Source organism: Mytilus galloprovincialis, chromosome 1 (genome assembly GCF_965363235.1).
Source record: "Mytilus galloprovincialis chromosome 1, xbMytGall1.hap1.1, whole genome shotgun sequence".
NCBI lineage: Eukaryota > Metazoa > Mollusca > Bivalvia > Mytilida > Mytilidae > Mytilus > Mytilus galloprovincialis.
In genome coordinates, this window is record NC_134838.1 from 129,779,212 (window position 1) to 129,801,137 (window position 21,926).

A 21,926-nucleotide genomic window follows, 5' to 3' on the forward strand; every position below is an offset into this window, starting at 1 on the left:
GCATTTTAAGATAAATGTATTTGTAAATTTCCTTTAACTTGCACAAGGTTTTTAAAAATGTATTACTTCCAAAGATTATAGTAAGTATAACATAATTATTATGATTTACCTTGCTGCAAAGTGGAGAGGTGATTGCTTCATTTTATTTTTGGGGTTTAATAGTGCCCCCATGCTGATCAAGGTATCAATGGCATTCAGTTGTCCCTCACGTGTGGCATAATGAAGGGGCGTACATCCAATGTCATCCGTCTCGTTCAGGAGATTCTTCACATTCTGAAATAAGTTTAATAAAAGTTAGATTGTTTTAAGAAAGAATAATTAACAAAATGCATAGTTAAAAACTAGAATAGGCTTTCCCATGCTTGTCTATTACTCTTCTTCCAACCAATAAGGTAACCAGTTTGGTTTTTTTGTTAGTTTTTCAAGATATTTTAACACAAATGATACTTTGTGATGTAATATCTATCCAGAATGAATGTGAATTTATTTCCTATGTTAGAGTTAGCTTACTTTGAACACATCGTCTTCAAACATATTGAGACTTCCTCCTCCTTTAATTATGACATGTAAGAAGTTTCTGCTCTTTTCGTCCTTCAATGCTATGTTAGCTCCTCTCTTAATCAGCAGGTTCACAGTACTCCAGGCACCTTTAGAGGCGGCAACAAACAATGGAGTCCTGTCATTAGCATCTAGAGCATTGATATCAGCTCCCTTAAACAACGAAGATAATAATTAGATATATTTAGACATATGGTATCAAAACAATCCTGTTTCTAGATTAGCATACTCGTTATAATTGTTCCATGGAACACAATGCACCAAGGGCCATACTGTATGGACTAAAGATACAACCAGGCAGAAACGATCGAATCGGCAAAATAACTTAAAGGTCTATATGTTTTTCTACAAAAGAAAATGCATGTACCAACAGTTGTTATCCATTCGTTTGATGTGCTTGACCTTTTGATTTTGCCATTTGATTACGGACTTTCCGTTTTGAATTTTCCTGTGAGTTCGGTATTTTTGTTATTTTACTTTTCCTAGCAGTAGGATACAAAAATAGGTAAATTAATGTTTCGTGCATGTAGTATTTATACAAAAATAGCTAGCTAATCGAAAAAAAAAACAGACAAAGTCTGTATCGTTGCATTCAAATTTATCTAAAGTTCCTTTATCACATATTATTATATTAAAAACATTACCTTGTCCAATAGGTATTCAACCACACCCACGTGATTAAACAAAGCAGCCCGATGGAGAGGTGTCATTTTCAGGATGTCAGTGGTATTCATGGCTGATAAGAATTTACTTTCCTGTATTTCATACATAATCTTGATCATTTCCAAACCTCCCTGAGCGCAGGCAAAATGTAACGGTGTTGACTTGTCTTCCTGAAATAAAACGTTCATATTTAAATAAATAAATTCTGTAGTATAGTGAGTGTCATTCTTCTAAGTTGATTTTCAAATGCATTTTGTGTTATTTTAGCTGAAGCATTTTTTGGTCATGATCACTTAAAAATATTTACAATGTCATATAACAATATTACAAAATAACGATTATTCATACATACTTGTTGTGCATCTACTGGTGCACCTGCATTCAAACATACTCTAACAGCCTACAAATAAAATAATACCTTCACAAAATATGTTATACTTGATGTAGAAATAACTTTTGTCTTAAAATTTACTGTACCAAGTTAGCTATGTTTATGTCAATTGTTATCTTAAAGTTCGTTTCTATGTATGTTGCATTGTCGTTTGTTTTTTGCCTTTACTCGGCAGAATTCTGTTGACTCAATTCATGTGAGACATAGATTGTATTTTAACTTGAACAGTAAGTTCTTACTATATAAATCACTGTCCTAAATATCTAGACTGTAGCATAGAAGTATGCAACTTCCATAATCATAAACCGTTTTATAACAGAAAGGACGGTGTTTATGTACCAGTTTATTCTATATACTTAGGGCAGTTGACTTCTGGTGCATAGTTCTCCTGGACCTTATTATACATGTGTACATGTCCTCATGACACAACAAATAAACAGCAGATGGTGTGCTTTCTGTTTCTTATCAATCTATTTAAACATATAGCCACTATTTTCAGGAAGCTCAACAAACAATAGTAACCCGCTATTGACAGATACATGTACCTAACCAAATCAAATTTTCCTCCAGAGTAAACACTATTGATAAATACCTAACCAAATCATATTTTCCTCCAGAGTAAACACTATTGATAAATACCTAACCAACTCATATTTTCCTCCAGAGTAAACACTATTGATAAATACCTAACCAACTCAAATTTTCCTCCAGAGTAAACACTATTGATAAATAGCTAACCAAATCATATTTTCCTCCAGAGTAAACACTATTGATAAATACCTAACCAAATCATATTTTCCTCCAGAGTAAACACTATTGATCAATACCTAACTAAATCATATTTTCCTCCAGAGTAAACACTATTGATAAATACCTAACCAACTCATATTTTCCTCCAGAGTAAACACTATTGATAAATAGCTAACCAACTCATATTTTCCTCCAGAGTAAACACTATTGATAAATACCTAACCAACTCAAATTTTCCTCCAGAGTAAACACTAATGATAAATAGCTAACCAAATCATATTTTCCTCCAGAGTAAACACTATTGATAAATACCTAACCAAATCATATTTTCCTCCAGAGTAAACACTATTGATAAATACCTAACTAAATCATATTTTCCTCCAGAGTAAATACTATTGATAAATACCTAACCAAATTATATTTTCCTCCAGAGTAAACACTATTGATAAATACCTAACCAAATCATATTTTCTTCCAGAGTAAAGCACTGTTAACAGATATATAACCAAATCATATTTTCCTCCAGAGTAAACACGATTGATAAATACCTAACCAAATTATATTTTCCTCCAGAGTAAACACTATTGATAAATACCTAACCAAATCATATTTTCCTCCAGAGTAAAGCACTGTTAACAGATATATAACCAAATCATATTTTCTTCCAGAGTAAACACTATTGATAAATACCTAACCAACTCAAATTTTCCTCCAGAGTAAACACTATTGATCAATACCTAACTAAATCATATTTTCCTCCAGAGTAAACACTATTGATAAATACCTAACCAACTCATATTTTCCGCCAGAGTAAACACTATTGATAAATAGCTAACCAACTCATATTTTCCTCCAGAGTAAACACTATTGATAAATACCTAACCAACTCAAATTTTCCTCCAGAGTAAACACTAATGATAAATAGCTAACCAAATCATATTTTCCTCCAGAGTAAACACTATTGATAAATACCTAACCAAATCATATTTTCCTCCAGAGTAAACACTATTGATAAATACCTAACCAAATTATATTTTCCTCCAGAGTAAACACTATTGATAAATACCTAACCAAATCCTATTTTCCTCCAGAGTAAACACTATTGATAAATATCTAACTAAATCATATTTTCCTCCAAAGTAAACACTATTGATAAATACCTAACCAAATCATATTTTCCTCCAGAGTAAGGAACCAAATCATATTTTCCTCCAGAGTAAACACTATTGATAAATACCTAACCAAATCATATTTTCCTTCAGAGTAAACACTATTAATAAATACCTAACCATATAATATTTAAACCCCGAGTAAAGCACTGTTAACAGATATATAACCATATATGAGTAAGCACTATTGACGAATTCCTAACCAAGTTATATTTACCTCAGGGTTACCGCTATTAACAGATGAATGCAAGGCTGTATTATTTTCTTTATCTTCAAATGACAGAACTTCAGCTCTTGTGTAACCTAGTGCTTCAACTGTAATCATATGCAAGTATCTTTTTCACTCAAACATACCATGTTAAACTTCAACTTCATCTATTTTAATTTTTATATTATTTCTAAAGTTGGATTTATTACTTTGAAAAACAGTACGATAATACATAAAGTAAGGAATAAGAGAATCAGTGTTAACAAGGCAAATATTTTTTAAAAAGGAAACAGAAAGTGGACGAGGTTAAGAATTTATAAAAATGGATTTAAATAGAAAACAATATCATTCTGTTAACAACTGTATGTAATTTCATGTGTATTGCATTTTTTTTTTAATTTATCTTAAAAACGACTATACTAGTTCTGTTAAGTAAAGTAAGTAAAACAGCCTACATACCATATTTTATTATCACATCTAGTGTGGTAGCAGCAGCCGCTCGTGCAGCAATATGAATAGGATAGTATCCATGGTTACACTTCATACAGGGTTTGGCTCCATGTTTGAGCTAAAACGATGATAGAGATAAAATGGAAAAAGCATGATTTAATGATATGGCAGAATTGACGTTCAATCGAGTTCTGCCTCCTATACCTAATTTACGACAGCCTTCTCGTCAGTAGATTACAGACCTGTCAAACATAGCAATATTGTTTACAGATACTACATGTTATTTGTTAAATTACAAGAAGACATAATACGCTAACAGCGTAAACGTTATGATTGACAGATAATGAACAGAGTGGGACTTTAACAATGGAGAGGCTTGTATACCATATCTAGCTGCTCAAATTGCACTTTTGGACTTTAAAGAAGCAGTCAAGTCTAAAATTAGCATGAAACATTATCCGTACCAATGGCATTGCACCAGATGCGCATTTCAACGATTAATGTCTCTTTTGTGATGTTAGAGTTCAAAATTTTTGAAATGCCAAAACATTTACAAATGTTGGACAGCTGATACATCCAAAAAAAAGGCAATTGGTATAGCCGAAACAGACAAGGAAACTTCGAATTCCGAATAGAGCTTTCCACGAGGGCGGTACATTGCTGCCTTTGAAACTATTTAAATACTATATTAGCATATACAAATAGAACAATATTTGTGATTTCTACTCAGTACCATAACTGAGATCAGGCAACATATTGGCATAGTCCATCCTATCGTAATCGCAGTTTGTTAAATCCTGACATATAATCTATACTGTGTTCTTTAATAATTCTGTTTCGCTTGTTTTCTCTTTCTACAAACTTACCAATAGTTTAGCACCTTCCGCTCTGTCTCTATATGCACAGTAATGGAGGGGTGTAAATCCAGATTCGCCAGCTAGTTTAACGTTGACACTTTTATGTTTTAATAAAGCCTAAAATAATATGATTTGAAAACGTTAAGAAGGCATTGCTAATGTGATATTTACTGTGACCCCAATGTTGTATCGTATTGTGGATTAATACTGTTTACTGACGCAAGTACCTCCATCAAAAGACAGGTACAAGATCTGATATTAAAAACAAATTTCTCAAAATAAATCATTATAAAGTTTAGCAAAGAGCACCTACTGTCATGGTTATTGGGAAGTCTGGAAATCACGAAAAGGTCTAACAATTTATCTAACAAGCATTATACAGCTTAAACAAAAGTAATACCAAAAGATAAAAAGATGATGGTGTTTTCAAATGAAAACAATGTCTTCAGTGTGATATATCATAAAATAGAACTATGAACACAGACAACACTGAATAATGTAAAATATAAATGAGTCACCCGACCAATGTTATACAAATAAATCTGTCCCTGTATAGCTTGGTGTCCTTAACTGTTATATTATCTCATCCATAAAAGCTTTTTTTTTTTTTTTCTTTGATTTTCGATTTTCTAATGTTCAAACATTTACATATGGTTTGTTATATATTTTTTTTTTCAATTAAGTTATTAAAACAACGTTCTATTTTGATAACTCTCGGTGTTTTTTGTTAATTAATATTAATTGTTATCCACCAAGCGTACAATGATTTTATCAGTGTACTAAAGATTTTGATCTTCTTTACAACAAGTGTATAAAAATAACTGTAATTATGATGCGATACCAATCTCAAAATAAAAAAGAGAACGAACTAGTTTGGACATTAATAAAACCTGAATTTTTATTTTAAAGATAAAAGTTTGGAATGATTTTTTACGCTTTTGTTAGAATCAAATAAGGTTTCCTAAATTAAATCTCTAACTTCATTGTAATTGACATTCTATTATATATACTCTCTGGATTAGTTACAAGAGTTATATTATTTATCCAACTTCGGACCAATAGAAAGTGCAGTTGATCTTATATGATAATATATACCTCTAATGATTTGAGCGAATCAGAATCGATGGCTAGATGTATAGGTGCCATCTGAAGGTCATTGAGAATGGACGAATCTGCTTCATTTTTCAGAAGAAAGTCTATTATAATGGTTTGTTCATGCCTAACTGCTTCATGTAGGGGTGTGTCACCACTGCTGTTTATAGCGTTTATATCTGTAATTAGATAACGTAAAATTTCTGTATTGTTTTTTCAGACTAATATAACAAAAAGGTTTTAATTGTCAATTATTAGAAAGAAGAAATTAATAAACTAAAAAGAGGATCTTTCGATGAACATACTATCTGTGACAAGTCAGGAGCCCATAATTCCGTTCTTTTACAAATTATCAAATTGTGTGTGAATATATTGCTCTGTACATAAAACAGGCTGTTAGTTTTCTTGTTTGAATTTGTCATTTGATGACTTGTGTGGGTTTTGCTCCTTGAAGAAGGTCACACAGTGATACTAGTTGAAACCTCTATATAATTTTGGTCTATGGTGGAAATTTGTATCATTAACAATCATACCACACTCTTCTTTTATTACATCTACAACATTTCGGATGTGTTTTTGTTGGTTAGCGCACCTCTGATATAGCTAGCAATCCTTTGAAAGAAATGAAAATTCAATAACACTCTTTTAAACAATTCTGCTGATAAACTCAAATGCATAAGACGATATACAAATGACGAAAGAATCTTAGAAAATAAATATATTTTGAGTGTTTGCGATAAAATTGAGAATGGAAATGGGGAATATGTCAAAGAGACAACAACTCGATCATAGAACAGACAACAGAAGTTCACCAAAGGGTCTTCAACGCATCGAGAAAATCCTGCACCCGGAGGTGATCCTCAATTATATATATATATATCCTTACCCCCATCGTGTTGTATGATAAAGTCTACGATATGTAGGTGTCCATTGGTTAAGGCGTTGGGAAATAATAATAGATATACGATGTGGGTGTAATAGTATATAAGATCTTTTGTTACAAAAAATGTGTTCCGGCATGACATTTGTTATGCCAGGAACAAATATCATAGTAAATATGTTCTGGCGGAACTTATATCACAGAAAATATGTTCCAGCACTATACAATTTGTTTCGGAACTATTGTTTTTTACCAAATGTGAAATAGGTTCCGGAACAAAAATCACAGCTCCATGAGTTTTGTTCCAATATTAAAATTTGAGAAAAAAAAGAGTGAAATAAGTTCCTGTGAAATTAGTTTTGAAAGAAGGTATTTTATGGAAATCAATGAATACGAACCTATTTCACAGAAAAGTACCTTTAACATATTGCACAGCGAAATATTTTCTTGTTACACTTAAAGATTATAATGCAAGCTGGATGCTGTACTGTGCTTGCATGGGGTACATTTGCAATCGAAGGCATGACTGTAGGATGAAGATAAGAAATAAAAGCGATGATAATGTATCATAATTTGTAGCCATGTTTTATCATTTATATGGTATTCGACCTCCTTGTTTTCCGTTGATCTGTCATGGGTGTTCTAATCATACACGTACTTAGCTAAGGTCATTGCACAGTTTCAGAAGAGTGTCTTTTGATTCTTTTATATGTCTTTTAATATAATTGATCAGTCACTTTGTCTTCTTCAATTTAGTACAAATGTTCACCTTTAACTGTAATACCTTTTTTCGGAATGACTTATTAATATTTCTTATTCTACTCTTTCCTTGTTCGCAAGTGTCATTTTTAGTATTATTAATTGAGTATGTTATGAAATTTTTGTTTCACTCCAAATGATCCAAATTGGATGTTTACACTTTTTATTCATTAAATTATCGATATAATACATGTTTTTCATAATGACTTTAAAGTCACTGATGACAAGTGCTCAGTATATAAGATATAGATATAGGAAGATGTGGTGTGAGTGCCAATGAGACAACTCTCCATACAAATAACAATTTAAAAAGTAAACCATTATAGGTTAAAGTACGGCCTTCAACACGGAGCCTTGGCTCACACCGAACAACAAGCTATAAAGGGCCCCAAAATTACTAGTGTAAAACCATTCAAACGGGAAAACCAACGGTCTAATCTATATAAACAAAACGAGAAACGAGAAACACGTATATATTACATAAACAAACGACAACTACTGTACATCAGATTCCTGACTTAGGACAGGTGCAAACATTTGCAGCGGGATTAAACGTTTTAATGGATCCAAACCTTCTCCCTTTTTCTGAAACAATAGCATAACTTCACAACAAAGAAAAACATACGATAAAATATCAATTGGTAGACTTAACTCAATCAAAAAACGTATGATTAAACAATGACTTGTTTAACCAGTGGAACATATTTCACAGACAAGGAACTTATTTCACCAGTTTAGGAACAAATCTCACAAATCCAGAACTTATTTCACCAAGCAAGGAACAAATCTCACAAAACAGGAACTTATTTCACTAGGTAAGGAACAAATTTCACAAACCCAGAACTTTTTTCACCAGGTAAAGTGTGGAACTTATTTCAAAGAGATGGAACAAATTATATAGAAATTGTTTGTGAAAAAGTTATCCCAGAACATATTTTCAGTGAAATTAGTTCCAGTGGAACTTTTTTCACAGGAACAAATTTTGGCTCACACTTACCCCCATCATGTTGTAAGATAAAGTCTACAATATGTAAGTGTTCATTAATGGAGGCGTGGTTAAGTAATAATAAATATACCTTGTGTGTTTACGAGTATATATTAAGATCTTACCCCCATCGTGTTGTATGATGAAGTCTACAATATGTAGGTGACCATTAATGGAGGCGTGGTGAAGTGCGGTGTTACCATTGCTGTCTTGTATATGGAGTCTCTCAGGATTCTCTACGTACAATCTCTGGAATTCCTGTTGTTTCCCTTTTGATGCTGCCTATAAAAGAATATATCCATTCTATAAAAAGATGTATGATAATGATGTTTATTGTCCCCGAGGGTTTGATCAGCTAATTATAGAGTGCTTTAGTACTTATGTGGTATATAACATCCTTGTCTTACACTCGCCGTTGGTTACAAGACATTACTAAGATATAATGCTCTAGTCGCTCAAGCACAGCTGACCCTATGAAGATTGTGCTATTAATTATTGTATTCCTTATGGACAAAAGCTCATCATTTATTTGCATCGCCAACTTTCTTGCCTTTCAAATATTTGGGTTTGAGTGTCTAATAAGGATATATAACTTTAAAGAGAGCTAGTACCCAATCTGTAAATTTAGAAGTTTATTCAACAATTGGTTTTTTTTTTTATGTAGAAAACATTTTTATATAAACTAATGATTTTAAAATAAGACATATGGTGGAAGTTGACACTACTTGAATTTTAGTGAGCGACTCTTTGTTAAAGATCTCTAATATTTACCAGCTGAAAGATTCTAATGCATAGTTGTATTAATGGTTTACCAGCGGAAATTACGTTCCTAACGCATGTTATTATTTCACTTATGTTTGATACAACCGATCTTTATCTTAATGAGTGTAGGCCATTGGATACATCTTGTGTCAAGATTAAATCATTAATGTTACCCATCCTAAATTGAATCATTTCCTGCCAATGTCAACCAACATGAAGATCTGAATTCTGGTCATTTGTTTTTGGTATTCCTACCCGAATCACGCGCTATAGATGTGATAGTTTATCATCTGTTGATGTATTTATACCTAACTAAGTATTTCAACCTGAATTATGTTAAATGGCAATATAAATGTTCAATGGTTATCCATCGCATTTTATAGAATTTGAGATGTGAGTTAACACGTTAACCTAAAATAATGATCCTATGGTATTACCTACTTGAATTATCTCCCATGGTATTGTTTACTTGAATTATCTCCTATGGTATAACTTAATTGAATTATCTCCCATGGTACAACCTACTTGAATTATCTCCCATGGTATTACCTACTTGAACTATCTCCCATGGTATTACCTATTTGAATTATCTCCCATGGAATTCCTTACTTGAATCATCTCCCATGGTATTACTTACTTGAATAATCTCCCATGGAATTACCTACTTGAATTGTCTCCCATGGTATTACCTACTTGAATTATCTGTCATGGTATTGCCTACTTGAATTATCTCCCATGGTATTACCTACTTGAATTATCTCCCGTGGCATCACCTACTTTTATTATCTCCCTTGGTATTACCTATTTTAATTATCTCCCTTGGTATTACCTACTTGAATTATCTCCCATGTTATTACCTACTTGAATTATCTCCTACAGTTTTACCTACTTGAATTATCTCCCATGGTATTATCTTCTTGAATTATCTCCCATGGTTTAACCTACTTGAATTATCTCTCTTGGTATTACTTATTTCAATTATCTCCCTTGGTTTAACCTACTTGAATTATCTCCCTTGGTATTACCTAATTGAATTATCTCTCATGGTATTACCTACTTGAATTATCTCCCATGGTTTTACCTTCTTGAATTATCTTCCATGGTATTACCTTCTTGAATTATCTCCCATGGTTTTACCTACTTGAATTATCTCCCATGGTATTACCTACTTGAATTATCTCCCATGGTTTTACCTACTTGAATTATCTCATGTTAATTTGAGTGGTTTCCTACCTTAAGATGTGAATGTTGATCATATATAACTGGTACCATTGGATGTATTTTACTGTCATCTCGATTTTTAAATTTCATATTTACGTCCAGTCAGTTTCGAATTAACTATTGAATTAATTCCTTAAAAAAATACTTGGCCAAACTCCAGAAATCAATTTAAAAAGTCAAATAATAATAGGTAGCGGTTATAAAATATTGTATTGCTTTTGATCGATTTCTTAATTGCAAAATTTTAAACATAATTGGAAGTACTTTGAGTTTTCATCTCCAATTGATTGAAAAAGAAAACAATTAGTTGTGCACACAGATAACTATTACGAGACTCAACATCTGAGGTTCTATTACCCTCCCGATAGATAAATTCACAGAAAACTATTACTAGACATTATATTTGATGTTCTATTGCCCTCCCGATAATTAAAATCACAGAGAACTATTACTAGACATTACATCTGAGGTTCTATTACCCTCCCGATAGTAATCATACTCTAAGCAAGCAAACACATAATTTTACAATGCATTGTCTAAAAACTAATGACGGTTTCTGATACGTGAAGTGATCCAACAATCAAATACCCTGGTGTAAAACTATTCAGGTCAACTACTGTTTTGTTAAAAATAGCAAATAATTGTCAAATAAACAAATGTTTTGGGATATTAAGTTTTTAATTAATTAAAGAATTCGTTTGACAAAATAATTTCTATTTTTTACAGAAACACGTTTCGAGAAGTGCATATATTTTTCGTTTGGTGAAAAATTAATTACATGCATTGCATACAGTACATCTTAATAAAGACATAAACGTTATCAAACAGTCAACTTCAGATTTCATTTCATTACAAAATGTCTTTCCCTTTTCTCGTTCTTGTAACACGAGCATCATCCGATTTATTGAAGACTCGGTCTGCTGATTTATATTTGTGTATTTCGTTTTATGAAATTCGTTGAGCGAATAGGCTTCAGGTCTGTTACGAATGATTAGTGAATACTTGCTACAAAATTTGTACATTTTTTCAGTATTCATGTTGTTAAAGCAAAAACTACTTCGAATAGCAATTACTTCACAATAAAAAAACAAAACACAACGGTAAATTCAGGCAACAATATATCTCTTCACATCTCCATATCAGTCTTGAACATATACACCGAAGAGACATTTATGGTAATAATGTGTATCTGGTTCAAAGAACGTGGTACCATTTGTTTCCTCTCATTATTCGGCGATTATTAGATGAGTGGAAATTAATGGAAAAGTTCAAATCAAAAACATGACAAAAAACTTTTAATGTGATGCTTATTGATTATTTCTTGAGAAGAGAACAAAACAGGGTGTTGCTTCATGTTTGAATAAAAAACAAACTTCTTGATGAATTAAGGCCAGATGCAAAAACATTGAAGAAAAGGATCTTTATTGACACTTTCAAAATTGCAAAATATGACTCCGGTTATTGCCATTGCAAACTTAATGGAGATTTTCAAGTATCGAGTTACCAATTAATTCTTTAAGGATAAGTTTAAAAGAGGGACACTTTGAAATATGAAATTTGGCATTTTAAGAAACCTTGCAGTAAATATTTCTATACTTGATAAGGAGTTTGAAAAAAACTCACTATATGATATCAACGCGCAGCATGTACTAAATCTTAATCTACCCTTCCACAAGCTTAATATACACAGTTCTAACATGATTTTTATCAGTTACATTTATTAAAAGATTATACTTTACTTTTTTAATCATGAAATATTAGCATTAATAGTAAGATTTTATTAAATTTCATTTTAAGTAGAAACTGAATATTTGAGATCCATTATTTTACATTGAGCTGTTCGACTCCAATTATTATTTTAAAGGTAAGAGTATATAATTTTTCTGAAAAGTTGGTGTTTGGTTGATGAGATGGCGTTTTATCCTTTCTTCAGGGAATCCTGAATGTTAATAATTTAGACAGCATTTTCTGATTAATAATGGACATTTGGTCCAAGGACACAGTTATCGTCCTTTGGTTTGGTTTTCATTGTCTAATATAGTTCCTAGTGTGAACAATGTATAACTTGCATTTTTTATTTGATACGCTTTCGTAATTTATTTCTTGATATTAAATGCATGAAATTATAAGTAGGGAGATGAAATTACATATTAAAAAAAGTGTGGGGGCTGAAGTTGAGAAGTGATTTAGTCCATGTGAAAAAGGTCAATTTTTATTACTTCTGAAGCTGTCAAACTGAATTTTAGACCCCCTTAACACAGAATTGTCAATATTTTGAATTAGAGCTGGTAGTAGTTCGATAATTCTGATACTATGTGTCCCACTAGTAGTACATTACATTGTAAAAATCTTTCTTTAGATAGAGCAAGTGCATTTTTTTCAATTTGAATTTATTGTCTAAAAAGAATACACTACGAAATAACTGTGTTTTCGGGCCATTTTATCTCACAACTTTTTGGATGTTTTGTGTCGGAGGGTTAGTAAAATCAAGTTGTCTTTCTAATTATTTACTAATTTTTTTTGTTAATATTTAGGTAGTTTAAAGGTTCATTTTATGCTTTTGACGATTAGGTTAATACTTTACGCTCTTTTCTGTTTTTCAATCAGCGACATGAAGTATACCTTTTATTCTCAAATCGATTCATTTTATAAATATTATCTTTGTGTTAAAATTTCTATAATCAGTTTATTATATTTGTTACCTTTTCTGAACAAGACATACGAACCAACGTACTATACTATGAACTCATAAGTGCATACATTGTATAGGTATATTCACCCCAAAGGTGACTGAGGAATAATAGCACACAAAACACAATATAAAGACTGAGAAACACGTACACCACAACAAACGGGTGTAGGTCTCAGGTGCTCGGGAAGGACAATCAGATCCTGCTCCACATGTGGCACCCGTCGTGTCTAATTTGGTAGGTCACTTTCGAGAACAGTGGACTGGATAGTAGTTATAACATTAAGGACATCCGCTATCATCTGTGAAACAGTCAAGTCAGTCAGTATAATTTTAATTCAAATCATTTTTATATTGCATCATTCTCATCTATATCTGCATTCTAAGAGGGGACGACCATTTGATATTCTTGGTGGGGGGGGGGGGGGCAGGAGGATTTTGAAAATAAATAACTTGGCCTTGATAATCACAAAAATAAATGGTTTGTTCTGTGGTAGTTTGAAAATAAATTACCTGACTTGCAATGTATGGAAAATAAATAACTCAGCAGGTCTAATCGAAAGTATGAGATGGCACCAGATTCTTCATAAATTCATCTTTTTTACCAAAATAAATCGGGAAACTCTTCCCAATTTTTTTAATAATAAAAGTATAAATATTTTTTCAATATACTAGAAATGTTTGAAAATTGGTTTCATTTAACTTGAGGTATATTGTCTCAGAAAACATTACCTCACTTTTATTTTAACAGGGCCGTAACTACATTGAGGCAAATGCTTCATGTAGGAAATTTCAAAACCAAACGCTTGTCTCCATATCAAAATGTGTTCACGGCGAGTGCCTTGCAGGAAGCAAGTTCTGTTTTCCCGCAGACGTAGCCCTGATTTTTCGGGATCAATGTTCCTTATTTATTTGTCTTTTGTTCGTTGATTGCCCTTCTGCATTCTGTTAGTGTTGCATTCCTTTTGTAATCTAGTAATTTTGTTTTGAACTTTATCATGAGTTAACAAAAACAGCAGCCACAGACTTAACTATGTGAATTCCATTTTTGCTTTATCATGCACATTGGTCGTTTGATGTTGTCCCTAGAAACCTAAGTCTTACACTAAATTTATACATTTTGCTTTGAGACCAAAATATTGTTAAAAAATTATTAAAACAAAACTTGCATTTTCAGATTATAAAAGGGTCTTCGGAACACCCAGAAAGCATGATTTTGCATCATTTGTTCTACAGCTTCTTGGGCCTTCAGAGGCTCCAAAACCCTTTAAAAAAAAATTTGCCTCGCTCCGCTCGCCGAAATATACTTCCCAATACTTTTAAAAGAGGCTAGTTACAACCAGAGACATATATACACATGTGTATATATGTCTCTGTTACAACCAAACTTTAATACTATGTACGAAATCAATATTTGGGCCACATATAAAAAATTGATATCGACTTGTAGCATAGGAACAGGGCAACAAATTGATACCAGTAGATGTATGCTTTGTTGTAACATCTTTCGGCATTTAGCACACTCTCGGAAATCTATGACAGTCTGGAAAGTCACTTCCGTTTAATAAATTGTGGACAAACTATACATGCGACCCCCTAAAAATAGCTGCAGAAAGTTAGCAAACTGCCAGGGCAACTAACTGATAGCACTAAAGTTGTGCTCAGCCGATAAACTCGCCGGTATTTTTTGAAAAAACGGAGAAAACGATTAAACCCAATAACGTTAGCGGAGGTGTCATTTTGTTAACGTAATCGTAAACACGCACACCTTAGGTTGACAGACGTTGCGGGCGTAATATTTGGGCCACATATAAAAAATTGATATCGACTTGTAGCATAGGAACAGGGCAACTAACTAATAGCACTAAAGTTGTGCTCAGCCGATAAACTCGCCGGTATTTTTGAAAAAAAAACGGAGAAAACGATTAAACCCAATAACGTTATCGGAGGTGTCATTTTGTTAACGTAATCGTAAACACGCACACCTTAGGTTGACAGACGTTGCGGGCGTAATATTTGGGCCACATATCAAAAATTGATATCGACTTGTAGCATAGGAACAGGGCAACTAACTAATAGCACTTAAGTTGTGCTCAGCCGATAAACTCGCCAATATTTTTTTGAAAAAACGGAGAAAACGATTAAACCCAGTAACGTTAGCGGAGGTGTCATTTTGTTAACGTAATCGTAAACACGCACACCTAAGGTTGACAGACGTTGCGGGCGTAATATTTGGGCCACATATAAAAAATTGATATCGACTTGTAGCATATGAACAGGGCAACTAACTAATAGCACTAAAGTTGTGCTCAGCCGATAAACTCGCCGGTATTTTTGAAAAAAAAAACGGAGAAAACGATTAAACCCAATAACGTTAGCGGAGGTGTCATTTTGTTAACGTAATCGTAAACACGCACACCTTAGGTTGACAGACGTTGCGGGCGTAATATTTGGGCCACATATAAAAAATTGATATCGACTTGTAGCATATGAACAGGGCAACTAACTAATAGCACTAAAGTTGTGCTCAGCCGATAAACTCGCCGGTATTTTTGAAAAAAAACGGAGAAAACGATTAAACCCAATAACGTTAGCGGAGGTGTCATTTTGTTAACGTAATCGTAAACACGCACACCTTAGGTTGACAGACGTTGCGGGCGTAATATTTGGGCCACATATAAAAAATTGATATCGACGTGTAGCATAGGAACAGGGCAACAAATTGATACCAGTAGATGTATGCTTTGTTGTAACAACTTTCGGCATTTAGCACACTCTCGGAAATCTATGACAGTCTGGAAAGTCACTTCCGTTTAATTAATTGTGGACAAACTATACATGCGACCCCCTATAGATAGCTGCAGAAAGTTAGCAAACTGCCAGGGCAACTAACTAATAGTACTAAAGTTGTGCTCAGCCGATAAACTCGCCGGTATTTTTGAAAAAACGGAGAAAACGATTAATCAAATGGTCGTCCCCTTAGGCTATATCTGTCATGTGAACTATAGTACAGATTCGTGTACTCAAAGTTTCCCTCAATTGAGATTTATAGAAATTGTTTGCTAATATAGAAAAAGAGAAAATCCGATTTGATTTTCAATAATGCAATCATTCGAAGTTAAGTTTACTCTAGTAACTTTTGATTTGTTATATAATCTTCTATATCAGATTGGATGTTCATTATAACAAAGATCAGTATCATCTTTAACTATGGTTCCTCCATAATCAAAGGATATATAGTGGGAACTAAAGTCGTCATTAGTAAATTAGCGAGTGTAAATCCCCGTAATCCCAAATCTCTATCCGAGGTTACAATGAACGTTAATATATCAGAACACCATTTGTTCGGGCAAACATACGGGCAGACAGATGGACAGAAATGCGAACAGACAACTTTGAGTCCACTTATTTTTTCTGAAACATCTTCACAATCTTAACAAATAATCATAATCAAGCAAATTTATGTATTATATTTTATTACAACCAAAACATTGGGCATTATGCAGCATTAAGAATAGAACGTCAACAAACATAAAAAACAGTATATTGAATTGTTTGTAGAAATAATGTGAACCAACTTACTTCTAGAAAGCATTCTTCTGGTGTACAATGTACTGGACATGTAGATAAATCACTACCTATAGAACTTGTATCCGTCATAGACAAGAGAGATATGTTCCCGTTATTTTCACCAACCACATGTTTTAAGTTGAGTTTGCCTTTTTTATTTTTACCTCCAGAAACTAGCCTTAGAAGATGAGTATTTCGATCACGTTCCATACCAATGTTTAATATTTTTGTTTATGGTCTATATTTAGTTATTTGTCCTAAAATTTACACCTATACACACAACTAATGGTGGCATTTAAACGATTTGTCGCGACGTTTACCTTTCCCCCATAAATTTGACGGAAATTACATGAATAAAGTTGCATAAAGTTTGGTATTGCACAATACTTCTTCAGATTTCTAATAGCTCTGATTCGACGGGCTTCTGTTCAAACATTTATTTATCGTTTTACAACTGAGAACAACGAGAGGCTTCGAAAGCACTTAAGGTATTTGAAATTTATAGATTTATAGATTAACGATCTTAAAGGGTACTCATTTTACTGTTAAGTAATTGTACCATTAACACAATATAATCAGATAGTATGCACCAGAGAAGTATGGATGTCGATTGTTAATAGCTTTAACTAAAAACAGAAGTTAAAAATGTTCTCAACTATGGAAATAGTCATTTTGAAGTCACATTAAAAACAAGAAACTGTTTTTTTAATTATTGATCACAAACGACTTAGTCTTTTATATCTAAATGTACTTATTTGGAAACAAAGTACAATGCAACCATCTTCATGAAAAGATTGATAAGAATCGGAATATGATCTTTAGGGCAGCATATACTAGGAACGATACAAATCAAAACTCCAATGAACAATTTACGATCAAGGATGGCAATTGAATAGTTGAAATTTAATAACCTTAGTCTACTTGCAAGAAGCATCTCAAAGGTCATATTTGTAGAGGACAAAACACTAAAACACAAATCAACAGTCGAAATTCTATATGATAAATACAAATCAAATATAATAATTCCCGAGGTGACAATACAACATAGACTACGAAACACATTCTAGTTGTAAGGTCAAACATAAAAGGTACATATTTCAAACTAAAATATAGGGGGGGGAGGTGAACTGCAGCAAGATTTGGTTATCCGACATTGATTTTTACATATATCCATATGGGTCAATCATTTTTTCCCAAATTAAGTTAAGAAGGGGTGGGGGGTCAGTGAAAAAACTATGTGAATTAAGTTTTTTTTATCCTTCATTGAACTTTTGATGTCGTTCCTAAGCAAAAGAGTTTATAATGGTAATGTTTCATTAGCATGATTAGACGTCACAGCCATGGCATGCATTGCCTTTATTACTAGTACGTCATATGTTCTTTTGATAATTTAGACGTTACAGTGATACATTTTCGATATTTTAAAAGCATACATTCCCTTGACATTAGACGTTGAAGTCATACATTTCCTATATTTCAGCGCATGTTCACTAGAAATCGTTTTTGAAATCTTCATACTATCTTAACGTCAAAGTTTTTATTGATTGATAATTCTAGAATTGCTCGTTCTAATTTGATTAAAATGATTTTTCATTTGAATGACAAAAAAATGATATCTACTGATCTCGTCTCTTTGATCTAATTGCTGAAACATAGCATAATCCTTGTAAAAAGATGTAGAAATGAATAAAAAGTGACGTCTATTACATTTCAACTAATTTTTCATCGAAAAGTCAGGGCCGTAACTACCTATGAGGCAGGGGAGGCAACTGCCTCCCCTGAATTTTCTACACCAAAATTTTTTTTTTGAAGTAAAAAAATAAAATAAATAACAATATGAACACGAAGAACTTGAATTTATATTATAAACAACACAAGTTAACAGTTTTAACAGTGTTATCATGATACGTGATATGTCTGTCATTTTCCGGATTTTTGATCGAAAGTAAACCGTTTTAGTATTTGTTTTATTATTTTTTTTTTTTTTTTCGTGTGGCCGTCCGTCTGTTGTTCAGTATTGAGGGGGTCAGTATTCGTATGAAACTTTGCTTTCGATAATTTTGAATAAAAACTTAACTATTCACATTTATTTTGGGGCTCAATTATTTAAGCAGAGGAAGTTCCTTTTGTATTGTGAATCTTTTAAGATATCGGAAATTCGTTACCGGCTGAATCAGTGGATCCTTTTTTTAAGTTTCCCGATCGTACGAGAACATCATGGTCAATGCCTTAGTAGGTAAACACTCCCATTCGTTGTTGCAGGGACTTTCTATACTAAGTATATACTAGACTAGTATAGAAAGTCCCTGTTTGATGTTATATACATGTCTGTTCAGCTTTCAACAATATTGAAATTCAAGATCCTCGATAAAAAAAAAAAATATCTTGTGTTTTATAATCTTGCTTCATATGTTTTTTGAACTTACCAGTTTCTAAAAAAATATCTTTAAATACAGAAAATACAGATAATAATTGTTTGCATGAAAATTGCTCCAAGGATCCAGCAAAACTGGTCTTTCTTAAAGTAAGGAAATCGAAGGAAAACGGGTAATTTTAGCCATATCATTTGAGAAAAAAATCCCCGGTCACAATGTATTTAATGTTAACAAATATAGGTCAAAGTACAGCTTTCAAGACGGAGCTAGTCTTGGCTCAACCCAAACAGCAATCTCAGCTTGTTTTTGCATAAAAGTTTCTTCCAGGTTCAAGCAATACTGATGTTTCTTAGAGTAAGGAAATCGAAGGGAAACGGGTAATTTTTAGCCAATGACTGAGAGAAAAAGATCGGCGGGGGGCTGCGCCCCTTACCCCTATCAAAGGGGGCTCAATCGGCGGTCCCCAAACCCCTGCCTCCCCTGAATTCGAACCCTAGTTACGGCCCTGAAAAGTCAACATTTGATGGCAGTGTTTTAAGGACACTTTTACTGCCTGTATTTACTTCAAACAAATAGAAAGCTGAAAGATTTTATCATAAACTCAGAGCGAGGAATAATTGATTGGACTAACTTAATTTGCAAATGAGAAATGTCTGATCAAATCTATAAAACAATTTACATAATTACATAATCAAATATCTGATACTTAAGAACATAAAAATCAATTTAAGACAATTATAGTCAGGTTCAGCAACACATTTTTTTGATAACGTCTATCACAAATGTGAACCTAATTTTCAAAACGTATTATACCAATGCCATCGATTGAATGTAGTTGTTGAACAATTTTTGAATGATTGAACGACTAGAGCAGAGTCTCACATCCTAAAAAAAACCTCCTAAATTTTTGTAATTTTATAAAAACAATGTATGGTGAATTGGAATATCAAAATTACTTAATATTTTTGTATTGATATATCTTCTGTTTGAATTATAATTTATTTTTAAATATTTTAAATATCTTTTAGGCTTTACAATTACAAGCTCATCTGACCACTCAAAGTCCATAACTACATGTTATTTATAGTCTTTCTCTGCTGTATATGAATATTGAATATTTTTTATTCACCAAATTAGGGCCCCAGGGGGGCATATAGCATACAGACAATATTATTATAAACAATAAAATAATTATGCAATACACAAACAATAAAAGATATGTAACAAGTGTTATAAAAATAATAAAATAAAATAATATACCACAGAAAATACACTCGACAAAATAGTAGCAATGTATTATTATTCAATGAGTACTATGTTGACATTGACTCAAGTGCACCCGGTAAGTGTATTTTCACTTTGAAAAGACAAACATGAGGCATTAGTAGTTTGTGCGGAGAAATCTCAATGTAAAAAATGAAAAAAATATAGCAACAAAAAAAAAAACAATTAAGCACTCGCACATTTGACTATGAGGCATACTGCAAATAACAAGTATATTTAATAAAGGATATTTAATATGACTTATCTGCAGAAAGCACCAAGAGTCGGTGCTTAAAGGGAAGTCCCTACTTGTACTTAATGCAGATGAGTCAAATTCCTAAATTATTAAAATATATTTTAAAAACATATTTTCAGATTATAGATTCTGTGTCCAGCCAGCAAGAATCATCAAGGGACGGTGCCAGAGAATTTGAAATTCTTCTTATGATCTGTGCAGACTTAACAGGGTATCCAAATTCATATTAAAGAGGATGTGTATCAGACCACTAATAATCCATTGTCTTTCGCGTCTATATGAGGAGATAAAGCTAAAGATCGAGGGATTTTATGAAATGGCAACAATGGAACACCCGATAATCTTTAATTGTAAAATGTAAAACAGTCACGCAAAAACAAAAATCCAATTTGTCAGCACAAAAAAAATAATGATGACATCTACATGGTTTCGACGATCATGTTTGGTCTGAAAAATACATATGAGCTTTAGTTCTAAATTACGTACTTATCGCCCCCTCTAAAGCAATGCAATTATTGCCCAATATAAAGGAATACAATTTTTACTCCCTCTAAGGCACTGACTTTATCGCCCCATCTAAAGAAATGAAATCATCGCCACTTCTAAAGCAATGAATTAGTCATCCCCTCTAAAGCGATTTGTTTATTGCCACTTCTAAAACCATGAAGTTACCGCCCTCTCTACGTAATGCTCATATCGCCCCTGTAAAGCAATAAATAAGTGCCCCTGTATAACAAAGAACTTTTCGCCTGCTCTAAAGCATTTAAATTGTCGCCCCCTGGTAGAATTAAATTGAGAAATATCAGCTATGTGTAGTATGATTATTCATATCATCTAAAAGAGAACACAGAAAATTAAAGAACGGAGAACAACGAATGATCAACACGAACCAAACCAAAAATATTATTCTATAACATGCGATATATGCATTTACACTATAATTTAACTATCAATTAAACGTCTCGATTTGTTTTTCTTCAAATGTTTAAGTTTTGCAAACAAAATTAATCATGTTTCTCAATAAATTG

The 21,926-nt window shown here is 32.6% G+C and overlaps 1 protein-coding gene across 4 annotated transcripts in view; it reads right to left on the minus strand.

Moving 5' to 3' along the window:
* The window catches only part of LOC143059175 (transient receptor potential cation channel subfamily A member 1-like), a 55,252-nt gene that overhangs the window by 16,260 nt on the left and 17,066 nt on the right, over nucleotides 1–21,926 (minus strand). For 2 of the 4 annotated variants that reach the window (XM_076232681.1, XM_076232670.1), the window contains 9 exons: nucleotides 8,888–9,044; nucleotides 6,142–6,317; nucleotides 5,056–5,163; nucleotides 4,199–4,307; nucleotides 3,749–3,846; nucleotides 1,574–1,621; nucleotides 1,203–1,391; nucleotides 511–711; nucleotides 110–273 (listed from right to left, as the gene is read on the minus strand). In XM_076232681.1, coding sequence (XP_076088796.1) covers nucleotides 110–273; nucleotides 511–711; nucleotides 1,203–1,391; nucleotides 1,574–1,621; nucleotides 3,749–3,846; nucleotides 4,199–4,307; nucleotides 5,056–5,163; nucleotides 6,142–6,317; nucleotides 8,888–9,044 — 1,250 coding nt within the window. Of the gene's footprint in view, nucleotides 1–109; nucleotides 274–510; nucleotides 712–1,202; nucleotides 1,392–1,573; nucleotides 1,622–3,748; nucleotides 3,847–4,198; nucleotides 4,308–5,055; nucleotides 5,164–6,141; nucleotides 6,318–7,024; nucleotides 7,179–8,887; nucleotides 9,045–17,016; nucleotides 17,267–21,926 lie in introns of those variants that run through there. The other 2 variants (XM_076232675.1, XM_076232686.1) reach the window with 2 other exon arrangements.